Here is a 12,500-nt window from a genome sequence, read left to right on the forward strand (position 1 = left end):
ATTCAGTTCTTTCCAGTCATCTTGTTTAAAACAATATTGCACCTCTGGGATGGGCACAAAAAAAAAAAGAAAAAAAGAAGAAGCCTAATTATATGCAAACTGCATTTACTGTTATATTTAGATTTTTTTGTATTCTCTAAACTTGGCACTTTGACCTCTTATTCTGACACAAACAACAAGAGGAGTCATTATTATCATTTTTTGTTCAAACAGGAACTTCTTTTGCTAAGCATGGAATTTTTATCTATTTTGCAAACGTTTTGGGGCAGATAGTAAAAAAGGGAAATTACTCTGTAATTAATGCTAGGGGACTTAATTTATCACAAGTGAGTCATGAAGGCTTTGCCTCTCTTGTTAAGTATTCGTGATGGTCAGCTTAGAGTAGAGTAGGGTTTCTAATTCTGGGATTAATCTTTAATGTACGTGTTATCTCAGAACAGATCTCTTTTCATTGCAAACAGGAACTTTTAGGTACGTGATGGTCAACTTAGAGTAGGGTTTCTAATTCTGGAATTAATCTTTCATGTACGTGTTATCTTAGAACAGATCTCTTTTCATTGCAAACAGGAACTTTTAGGTACGTGATGGTCAACTTAGAGTAGGGTTTCTAATTCTGGAATTAATCTTTCATGTACGTGTTATCTTAGAACAGATCTCTTTTCATTGCAAACAGGAACTTTTAGGTACGTGATGGTCAACTTAGAGCAGGGTTTCTAATTCTGGGATTAATCTTTAATGTACGTGTTATCTTAGAACAGATCTCTTTTCATTGCAAAAAATGGGGAGCCAAGAATCATACAGATAGTATAAAAGTGTATCGCCCATTGTCATACAAGGAAATAAGCAATATACTAGAAAGAGACTTTTATAGTTGCTTGAATTCAAGTCTAAAACCTCGTCAGTTGACTCTCTCAGACTTTGGTCCGATTCACAGACCAATTCTGAGTTTAACTCTCAGACTATTCTCAAATTCATTACGGACCAAGTATTGTTCTAATGTCAAGTGCATACGCTTTAGTAACCTGACAATTAAAGTATATGATTTTTTACTGTAGCTTGATGAAGCCTTATGTACACGAAAGTGTGTCTGCACAAGTGATTAAGAACGTTGATGTTTTTGACTTTTTGCATTCATTATCAGTTGTTTCGCTTGTCAGTTTAACGACTTCTCTTTTACGAAGTCCTTTAAGTAATTTCCTGTAATTGTATTTAGATTTTTTTTTCAAATTTCACCCACATTTTTACCCTCATTTGCCCAGTTTCCCCGAACCCTCCATTCATTCACATCTCCCACCCCTTCTAACCGATAATACTCAAATGTATTCATAAATACTTAACAAAATGTCTTCAATCACCGAAATGAGTGACGGGACATTAAACCAAAATTCCTCCTTGCAAACAAGAATGTTTTAGTACGGGATCTGCCATTTCAGATTTTATAATGATACAAGTGTACTTGTCTTCCAGATCATGAAATAGTGATTCTTAAAATACGTGTTGTTTCAGAGGAAAACAGACAAACAAGCAACAAAACTACTGCGTGATAAATCAGACTGTTGTCTTTTAGTATTTTCGTGATTTTTATTCAGCTTGATTAGTTTTTGTTGTAATTACTTTGTTTAGTTCAACGTTTGTCGTGTGCATGTGTTCGTCGGACTCAACTGCGGGCTGAGGGACTGTGGCGGGAGTGGTGAGCCTTTGAATGTCCACATAATTTCCAATCGGATAATAAATATCTGTTGTATTGTATTGTATTGCATTGTATTGTATTGCATTGTATTGTATTCACTTTGATAAGTTCCCTGTGCGCACAAGTAACATCTTTGCAGTAAAACACAGAATTTTACAAATAAACGTTTAAGTAAGAATTAATTGATTAGCAGGAAAACCAACACAGTGTCTGAGACAGTTTTTGTTGTAGTAGTTGTTGTTGTATTTCTTGCTGAATTTCTGTTGTTGTTGTGTTTATGATGATGGATTAGATATGGACGGTGACAGTTGCTCCCATGGAGACCCGTGTAGGTTTAGGGTGACTACTGCTATCCCGGAAAGGCACCCTTCCTTTCACAAACAGATCCCAGGTTTTCAACCAGGCCCGAGAGATACCACGCCACCACACCTGTAGTGGAGGTCAGGATCGTTGTTGTTGTATTTGTATTTCTTTTTATCACAACAGATTAATTTTCTCCGTGTGAAATTCGGGCTGCTCTCCCCATGGAGAGCGCGTCGCTACACTACAGGGCCACCCACTTTTTTTGTATTTTTTCCTGCGTGCAGTTGTATTTGTTTTTCCTATCGAACTGGATTTTTCTACAGAATTTTGTCAGAAACAACCCTTTTGTTGCCGTGGGTTCTTTTACGTGCGCTAAGTGCATGCTGCACACACGGGACCTCGGTTTATCGTCTGATCCGAATGACTAAGCGTCCAGACCACCACTCAAGGTCTAGTGGAGGGGGAGAAAATATCGGCGGCTGAGCCGTGATTGGAACCAGCTCGCTCAGATTCTCTCGCTTCCTAGGCGGACGCGTTACCTCTAGGCCATCACTCCACTGTTGTTGTTGCTGCAAACTGCTCCTTACAAGGCATCCGTGAAGTGAATGACTTTCAGCTACGTGGTCCTCATCTTCCAACCTGAACCCTTAGCACATCTACCCGCTGTGGTCAATCCCTTGTTGGGGGATCGAACACACGTTCTTCCAAGTCATCAGTCTACAACACTAACCACTTCGCCAAGGTGGCGGCTTTATCCATTGTGACCTCACGTGGTCAAAAAAAAAAAAAAAAAAAAATCTATTGCCCGCCTTCATTGCTTCAAATGGGGTGTGCTGGTGAGTGTGAGTGTGAGTGTGTGTGAGTGTGTATGAGTGAGAGAAAGAGACAGACAGACAGACAGAGAGAGTGTGTGTGTGTGTATGTTATATAGTTAGGTAGGTGGGTGGGTGGGTAGATATGCTCGTGTGGGTATGTGTGTGCGTGAGTAAGAGAGAGAGAGAGAGAGAGAGAGAGAGAGACTGTGTGTGTATGTTAGTGTGTGTATGTGTGGGTGTGGATGTGGGTGTGAATGTGTGTGTATGTGTGTCTGTGTGAGTGTATATGTGTGTGTGTTTGTTTGGTTTTTGTGTGTGTGTTTGTGTGTGTGTGTGTGTGTGTGTGGTGTGTGTGTGTGTGTGTTTATTTGTGTGTGTGTTGTGTGTGTGTTTATATTTGGTTTGTGTGTGTGCGTGTGTTTGTGTGTTTGTGTTGTGTGTGTGTTTATTTGGTTTGTGTGTGTGTTTGTGTGTGTGCGTTAGTGTGCATGTGCTTCCATGCGAGGATGCAGCGTTCATATAAATGATGGAAACATTGCCAAACCCAGTCAGATACTACAAAAAAAAAATAAATAAAAAAATAAAATAAAATGAAATAAAATAAAAAAAACCCAAACTATAATATTAGATTGGGCGGGGGGGGGGGGGGGGGGGGGGGGGGGAAATGATGACAAAGGATAGAAAAAGCATCCAAAATAACCACCAAACTGGTTTGTCAGAAAAATAACTATTCTACTATTAAAAAAAAAAATCACAGGAAAAGAAAAACCACACCACACCACAACCACAACCACAACTACAACAACACTCACAAATACAATGCGTTGAGTTTGTGCACAAAATCAGCTTTATTCGCCAAAAGAAAAGATTTTCTCCACACCAGTGAGAGAAGAAAAAAAAAGAGGAAAAAAACGTATTTACAATAACATGACAGAATTGTTGTTGTTTTTTTATATGAAAAAAAAAATCCAAACAAACCAGCTTGCAACTTTCTCAAAATAAATTAACAGTAGGAACGAAATAAACACTCTGAATTAAGAAGAAAAGAAGAAGAAGAAAAAAGGGAAAAAAACACTTTACCAAGTATTGCTTGTTCAGTTACCACAAACTGTACACAGTTCCATACAAAAACTCTCAAACCTTTCTCTACAAAATATCTGCACATCTCCAAAAAAAAAAGGGGGAAAAAGTAAAAACATAACCAAAAAAACATAAACAACAACAAAAAAATAGACTCAACAAACAGCCGGAATAAAAAATTAAATTAAAAAAAAAAGGGTATCCTCCACAAATTCTCCAATCTTGCAGCAATTAGGAGCTAGCGGCCGGGTCAAAGGTCAAGGCTGGGAGGCTGGATGCGCGCGCAGGACTCAGTAAGGGGGAGAGAAGGCTGACTAGTCTATGGACCGAGTATAGATGCTAGATATGACCTGCAAAAAGGGAAATAACACAGGCTTGTCAGTAAAGGACTGGGTATTTATAGCGCATGATAGGTTGTCTTTATCTTCTTTTTCTTTTTTTTTATTGTTTTTTTTTCTTTTCTTTCTTTTTTTCCTTTGTCAATCTTTGTCTACACACCATAGGAAACTGCAGAGATGACGCTAATCACTGACGGGTTTAATCAAAGGAACATAAAAGAAAAAAGATACCAATCTACTTTTACAATAAAAAAAAAAAAAAATTCTTCACGAGAGAGGAAACCACCTCAACTTCTATTAATAAAACACTACAAGGAAATGCCGAAGTGAATAAGTTTACCAATGATTATTAGGGACCCCCCACCCCCTCTCCGGGGGGTGGGGTGGGGGGGGGGTGTTGGGGAGAGTTATGAGAGTTGATTTAACCCATTCACTCCTATGGAGTTTATAGCCTCTGGCAGGCTTCAATGCGCAGAAAATATACCAGCCCCCCCCCCACCCCCCTCCCCCTCCAAATTACATGCAGACACGTCCAAACCAAGAAATATTGGAGAAGTGAGTTCCCCTTTCGTGTTAAGGTTTAATAAGCATAATATATATGCTTGAAAGTGAAAACTGTTTGATCAATTAATGAGACGAACTTTTGGCGCCACTTTTGAGAGGAATGCTCGGGCACTGACGCAGGCCTGAACGAGTTAAAGGGTAGCCGATTCACAGTAGCCAGAATTCTCATAAAGTCTCTAGTCAGCATCTTAGCCAGGAACGTGTTGGAGGTCACATAGTAGATATATATATATGTGTGTGTGTGTGTGTGTGTGTGTGTGTGTGTGTGTTCAGCACCAGAAGAGACAAGGCTCAAGTCTTCTTTTGTTTTTGTTTGCTGTTGTGTTTTTTCTGCCCTATAAGCACACCTGGGGGAGAAGGTCAAAATACCCAAACGCTGGCTGGCTGTACATTTGTTTTACGTCGGGAATGGAAGGGTGGGTGCGGGGGGGGTGGGGTGGGGGGGGGGCTTTGGGGAAGGGGTTGGGAGGGGAGCGTGGAGGGGGCAACGCTACCACTAACATCCACGCCTCAGCTCTCTCTTACACTGTCTCTGTCTGTCAGTCTGTCTGTCTGTCTGTCTGTCTGTCTGTCTCTCTCTGGGGCTGCTCATCTGCCTCCCTCCCACCCTCTCCTATCTCTCAAGTTCTCCTCCCTAACACCCCCCCTCCGCCCCCCGCGTATGTGAACATTTGTATGTGTGTGTGTGTGTGAGAGAGAGAGAGAGAGAGAGAGAGAGAGAGAGATTATGTGTATGTGTGAACCCTCACGCAAGAATCTTTATCATCAAATTTAATCATCGAATGGATAACGAACTCCCCACCTCTCTCCCCCCCCCTCTCTCCCTATCTATCTGTCTATCTATCTCAAGCTCCCCCACCCTTTCCTTCCAAACTCCCTAATCCCTCAACCCCCCATAAGCTCCCTCTCTGTCTGTCTGTCTGTCTCCCTCTCTCTCTTCATTCGCCCACCATCCTCTCCACCCTCCCTCTTTTTTTTCTCTAGCTTTAACCCCTACCTCTCTCTGTCTCTCCTCCCCCTCTATTATTCCCTCTCTGTCTTTGTCTGTCTGTCTGTCTGTCTTAAGAACCAACTATCAAAAAAACAAACTAACAAACAAACAAACAAACAAAACACAAAACAACAACAACAACAACAACAACAACAAAATATATATATATATATATCATCAATTAAAATTTGTTTGTTTTCACGGGTTTCATTAGCGAAGAATCATCATTACAGATCGTCATTTCAAACTTAATATTTCCTATTTCCTTCATGTCAATCGTTACAAACAGACCATCACAATCGCTACCAATTTTAAAAAAAAAAGATTTTAACAAATATTTCAACTCATAACAAGCTAAGTACTAACGAAGTCTGATACTGCAGATGTGTGTTTTTCGGTACAAGAATTTGTCTCTTTTTGATAATAAACGATGGGGCGTAACCAAAACAACTAACAACAACAACAACAACAAACATACAAAAACAAACAACAACAACAACAGCAAACAGCAACACCGTCAAACTTTATATAAAAAAAAAAAATTTTAAAAAAGATTCCATGTCTTCAAAATCGTCATCCTCCTTCCTCTGAAGTTGATTACAACTTGGGATAAATGGGGTGGGGAGGGGGAGGGTGGTGGTGGTCCTATAACAATTGTTTTTTGTTTGTGTGTATGTGCGTGTGTGTGTGTGTTTGTATGATACTAATAAAGCAATTAACTGTTATTGTTCTGGCTTGCCTTTTTTTTTTTTCTTTTTTTTTTTCTTTCTTTTTTTTTCATATCTTTTTCTCCACTTTTTTCTGGGACGAAGAGAATGATCGAGAATATCCCCTTCTTGTTAAAGGGTCGATTATTGTCATCATTACCATCATCGATATTGGTGGTGTTGTTATTATTATTATTATTATTATTATTATTATTATTATTATTATTATTATTATTATCATTATTATCATCACCATCACCATCACCAGTATTATTATTATTATTATTATTATTATTATTGTTATTATTATTATGTTTGTAATCATTGCCATTCTCATTGATATCATAGGGTGTGTGGATTTTCTCTCTCTCTCTCTCCCTCTCTCTCTCTCTCTCTCTCTCTCTCTCTCTCCCTTTACCTTTTTGCCGCTTATCCCTTAGTAGTTTAGTTTGTTTCGATTACGTCTTTTTTTTCCTTTCTATTCCATCCATTTTATTTGGTTTTGCACCATTTGTTTTTTTTGTTCTGACTGGTACCTGCTATGTCACTGGAGCTAATGGCATTAACCCTTTCACTGCCAACCTCGCATGTATGCAGCAGCTAGGTAGAGGACTCATGTCACTGAAGGGTGACCAGATCATGGGTCTGCTATCCATGAACCTACTGCTTTTAATGTTCGATGGTAGGATAGGTCATATGTTTTCTACACATCACAAGGGGGAATCCTCAGCTAGTCTTAGACACCCATAGTTTTCTGTGTTTATAGCACACGGTGAATTTTGAGCTCCAAATCGACTGGCAGTGAAAGGGTTAAACATTTCAGTGTTCAGTACCTTTTCGTCGGACTCTCAAACTCAACGCATTGCACAATCATGAGCATGCCACAACAACTAAACGAAGAAAAAAAATATTATAATATTAAAAAATAAAAAATCAAATAAAATGACACTTGGTGGGTGAGGGAGGGTAGGGAAGGGAAGGGAGGGAGGAGAGAAATGGAGAGGGAGGAAGGGTGTGTGTGTGTGTGTGTGGATGGGGGCGGTGGGGATGTGGAGGAGGGCGGGGGGGAGCAGGTGACGGCTAGATAACATGGGTATGGGATATGTATATGTGTGAAGGAGGCAGAAGGTGAGGAGTGATGAGAGATTGTGGTGGTGGGGGGAAGGTGGGGGAGGTGGGAGTGAGGCGGGGGGCCAGGGGGGTGCGGGGGGGGGGGGGGGGGGGGGGGGGGGGGGGGGGGGTGGCGGCGAGAAAGACAGTAGGATGAGTTGAGGTGTGTTCACAGCAAAATAGAGAATCAAGTAGAAATGGTAATATTGTGTATGACATGTTGTTGAAAGAATAATAACCTCAGTTAGTGTTATCACCTGGTTTGTATACTTATTGCCTCTCTCTCTCTCTCTCTCTCTCTCTCTCTCTCTCTCTCTCTCTCTCTCTCTGTATATATACATATACACACACACATATACACACACATATATTATATGTGTGTGTGTGTGTGTGTGTATGTGTGCGTGTGTGTTTCTCGTTCTCTCTCTTATCTCTCTCCCCAACCTCTCTCTCTCTCTCATTCTGACTATCCCTTCCCCACCCCCACACCCCTCTCTCACTCCTGATTTCAGCCTGTGTCTCTTTCTACCTGTGTCACCCTCTCCCTCGCCCCTCTCCCCCCCCCCCCCCCTCCTTTCTCTGTCTGAGCTTTCCCATATTCTTCTTCTTAGTCTTCTACTTCTCTCACCCCCCCCCCCCCTCACCCCTTCGACCCCCTCCCCTCCCCTCCTCCTCTTCTTCTTCTTCTTCTCCTTCTTTTTCTTGTTCTTCTTCTTATTGTTCTTGTTCTTATTGTTCGTATTGTTGTTGTTCTTATTGTTCTCAATGTTCTTATTGTTCTTGTTATTATTGTTATTGTTCTATTGTTCTTGTTCTTATTGTTCTTGTTGTTCTTGTTCTATTGTTCTTGTTCTTATTGTTCTTGTTGTTCTTGTTCTATTGTTCTTGTTCTTATTGTTCTTGTAGTTATTGTTCTTATTGTTCTTGTTGTTCTTGTTCTATTGTTCTTGTTCTTATTGTTCTTGTTCTATTGTTCTTGTTCTTATTGTTCTTGTTGTTCTTGTTCTTATTGTTCTTGTAGTTATTGTTCTTATTGTTCTTGTTGTTCTTGTTCTATTGTTCTTGTTCTTATTGTTCTTGTAGTTATTGTTCTTGTTCTTGTTCTATTGTTCTTGTTGTTATTGTTCTTGTTGTTCTTGTTCTATTGTTCTTGTTCTTATTGTTCTTGTAGTTATTGTTCTTGTTGTTCTTGTTCTTATTGTTCTTGTTCTATTGTTCTTGTTCTTATTGTTCTTGTTGTTCTTGTTCTATTGTTCTTGTCCTTATTGTTCTTGTTGTTCTTGTTCTATTGTTCTTGTTCTTATTGTTCTTGTTGTTCTTGTTCTATTGTTCTTGTTCTTATTGTTCTTGTTGTTCTTGTTCTATTGTTCTTGTTCTTATTGTTCTTGTTGTTATTGTTCTTATTGTTATTGTTCTTGTTGCTCTTATTGTTCTGGTTCTTATCGTTCTTGTTCTTGTAATTATTGTTCCGATTGTTCTTGTTCTTATTGTTTTTGTTGTTGTTATTGTTCTTGTTCGTTTTGTTCTTATTGTTCTTGTTCTTATTGTACTTGTTCTTGTTCGTATTGTTATTGTTCTTGTTGTTAATGTCTTGTTATTGTTCGTATTGTTATTGTTCTTGTTATTCTTATTGTTCCTCTGCTTTTCCTCATCACCAACATGATATACTGTCTCTGAGTACGTCAGTAAGCGAGTACGTACGATAATACTTCTACACGCAAACCTTGCTACACTCTCTCCGTTTCCCTCACTTCGAACAGACAACCACACCCTTCCATGCTGGCCTTCAGTCAGAAAGGGTTTTTTTTTTTTTATTTTTTTTAAATAAAAAAAAACTACAAATTATCTCCACCTTCCCCCCCTCCTCCTCCTCCTCTCCTACCTCTGCCCCCTCTTCATTTCATCATCCCCCATCCCTCTCCTCTCTTCCACCCCCCACCCCCACCATCGCCCCCCCCCCTCCCTACACCCCCCTCCCCCACCCCCCTCATCCTTGGCACCCACCTTCTCACCAAAACCATCTCCCTCTCTCCCCTTCCCTCCTAAAGGACCGTGCATTCAACCATATATATATAACACGCGACCTTAGCAATTTTTTTTTTTTTTTTTCAATTTTTATTTAAAATCTCTAATAATCTCTAAAACACGCTGATGGGTTATCGAATTTTCCGCTGTCTGCACGAGTGAATATCACCTAATTAACTAGGCCATATTCCCAGGCGAAAATTACCCTCTGCACATGAATTGATCGAATGAAATGAAATTTGCCAATGGCTTTCTTCTTCTTCTTCTTCTGCCACCCCCCCCCCCCTCCCACCTCCTCACCACCACCTCGGTCCCCCCCCCACCCACCCCCTGTCCCCTCCCACTCTAATCTAACGCCTTTCAATCGATTTCAGATGGCCGCTTCTGGGTGTGTGCTGACTATATCTGTTCACAATTCAGGTTGAAAAAAAGAGATTCACGGCCCCCAACCGCGGCAGTAAATTCCTAATCATCTACAGTGCATGAAGAGCGGTACGGTACGGCACTGGAAATTGTAGAGGCCCCCAAGACAGCACGAACTCAGGTTAATAATAATAACAATAATAATAATGCTATTCATATAGCGCTGAATCTTGTGCAGAGACAAATCAAAGCGCTTTCGCACCAGTCATTCACGCGCATGCATAACTCTAAAACTGTAGAAACTAAAGACAAGGAAGAGGCAGGCAAGGGAGGCTATTTTGGGAAGAGGTGGGTTTTAAGGCCAGACTGAAAGAGCTGAGAGTGGAGACCCATTCACATGAGGGCGGAGCGGATCGAGAGGACAATTCAGAGTACAGGGCTGACGGGCGCAATAGCCGAATGGTTAAAGCATTGGACCCTCAATCTGAGGGTCCCGGGTTCGAATCACGGTGACGGCGCCTGGTGGGTAAAGGGTGGAGACTTTTACGATCTCCCAGGTCAACATATGTGCAGACCTGCCAGTGCCTCAACCCCCTTCGTGTGTATACGCAAGCAGAAGATCAAATACGCACGTTAAAGATCCTGTAATCCATGTCAGCGTTCGGTGGGTTATGGAAACAAGAACATACCCAGCATGCACACACCCCGAAAGCGGAGTATGGCTGCCTACATGGCGGGGTTAAAAACGGTCATACACGTAAAAGCCCACTCGCGTATATACGAGTGAACGTGGGAGTTGCAGCCCACGAACGTAGAAGAAGGAGAGTAGAGAGCATTGTCACAAAGACACGGCGCTGCTTGTGCTGAGCACGGGGATCACAGATGTCCAACGCCTAACGGATTCAACCACGGGTGCCTCAAAGTTGAGGAAAAAAAAGAGGGGGGGGGGGGTATAACTTACTGGAAAGATCAGAAGAATTGGGGAAAGGAAAAAGAAAAAAAGAAAAAAAAAAGAAGTAAGAAGACGAACGGGAAGGAGGGGGAATGTGAGGAAGGTGAGAGAAGAAGAAGAGGGTGTGTGTGGGGGGGGGGCGGAAGGGGGGTCGAGAGGGGGGGGACGGTGGCGGGTTGAGAAGGATGAGGGGTGTGGGGGTGAGATTTTTTGGGGAGAGAAAGAATGCAAGGATGAGAGAGAAGAGTTGTGATTGGGCGGGGTGAGGGGGGGCGAGGGAGAGAGGAGAGAGAGAGAGAGGGAGAGAGAGAGAGGAGAGAGAGAGAGCGGAGGTAAGGAGAGAGAAAGAGGAGGCATAGAAAGTGAGAAAGAGAGGGGAGGGAGGGAGAGACAGACAGACAGACAGAGATTCAGACAGACAGAGAAATTGAAGTATGTGGACTGCAAGAAATCTAGAACTCGAAAGTTAACTGCGTATGTCAGTGAAAGACAGACGCATGCGCTCGCGACATTACAAAGAGCGAGAGAGAGAGAGAGAGGGAGGGGGGGGGGGGCAGAGAGATAGAGACAGATACGGAGACAGAGACAGAGGTAAGAACAGAAAGAGACAGAAAGACTATTTCCTCGACTTGAAAATGCCATCCTTACTACCCCATTGGAATTTACGTCAAGAATCTGGCCTGTAACTACTACTACTTCTTCTTCTTCTTCTTCTTCTTCGTTTTAAGGAAAGGAATGTGTAGATGGAAAATGCAAGGCCAAAGGAAAAGGTAGGACCATACCAAAGTTCTCAAACAACTGAAAAAAACACACACAAAAAAACAACTATATATATATACATTTTTTTTAACCCAACAGTAAGACGTGCATCGGATTCTGGAATTCTGCAACGTCTGTTATTTCAGGAATTTCTTGAAGTTTTTTTCTTTCTCCCCGCCCCCGGAACCTCGCCCCCCCCCCCCCCCTCCCCCCTCCCGCACCCCCCACCCCACCCTCACTTTTTTTTGGGGGGGTGGAGGGGGGGGGGGCATTCTCAGAGGAGAAGGGGAAGGCGGCTGGGGGATTGAGTGACATAGATATGAGATGAGGGATGGGGATTGTTGAGGGGGGGGGGGGGGAGTGGTGTCGGGGAAGGTGGGGGCGGGGGGGGGGGGTTGTGTGACATGTGAGACAGGCCAAGGAAAAAAAAAAACCAACAACAACAGCAACAACAACAACAACAACAACAACAAAAAAGAAAAAAAAGCAGAGAGAGAGAGAGAGGGTTAAAAAAAAAAAAAAAAAAAAGAGAGAATGAGTTACTCACTCTTCTATCCGGCGTTCCTTCTTTTCGGGACGGGGACTTTTCGCGTAGCTGCTGTTTCAGATCAGCAATCTGAAAAAAAAAGGCACAGATACACACACACACACACACACACACACACACACACACACACACACACACACACAGAGGAAAATATAAGAATGTTAGGTTTTTTTTTTTCCAACATCACTACATCGTCTAAACTAATTATTAGACTACTACGTCTCTCTGAGTAGAGCTGTCCTATCTTGTAGACAGT

The 12,500-nt window shown here is 41.8% G+C and overlaps 1 protein-coding gene across 1 annotated transcript in view; it reads right to left on the reverse strand.

The window, feature by feature from the left end:
- The window catches only part of LOC143291032 (uncharacterized), a 234,397-nt gene that overhangs the window by 167,225 nt on the left and 54,672 nt on the right, over positions 1-12,500 (reverse strand). The window contains exon 6 of the mRNA XM_076600618.1: positions 12,245-12,313. Within this exon, the coding sequence (XP_076456733.1) occupies positions 12,245-12,313 (69 nt within the window). The remainder of the gene's footprint in view (positions 1-12,244; positions 12,314-12,500) is intronic.

This window comes from Babylonia areolata, chromosome 16 (assembly GCF_041734735.1).
Source record: "Babylonia areolata isolate BAREFJ2019XMU chromosome 16, ASM4173473v1, whole genome shotgun sequence".
In the NCBI taxonomy this organism is placed as follows: Eukaryota; Metazoa; Mollusca; class Gastropoda; order Neogastropoda; family Buccinidae; genus Babylonia; species Babylonia areolata.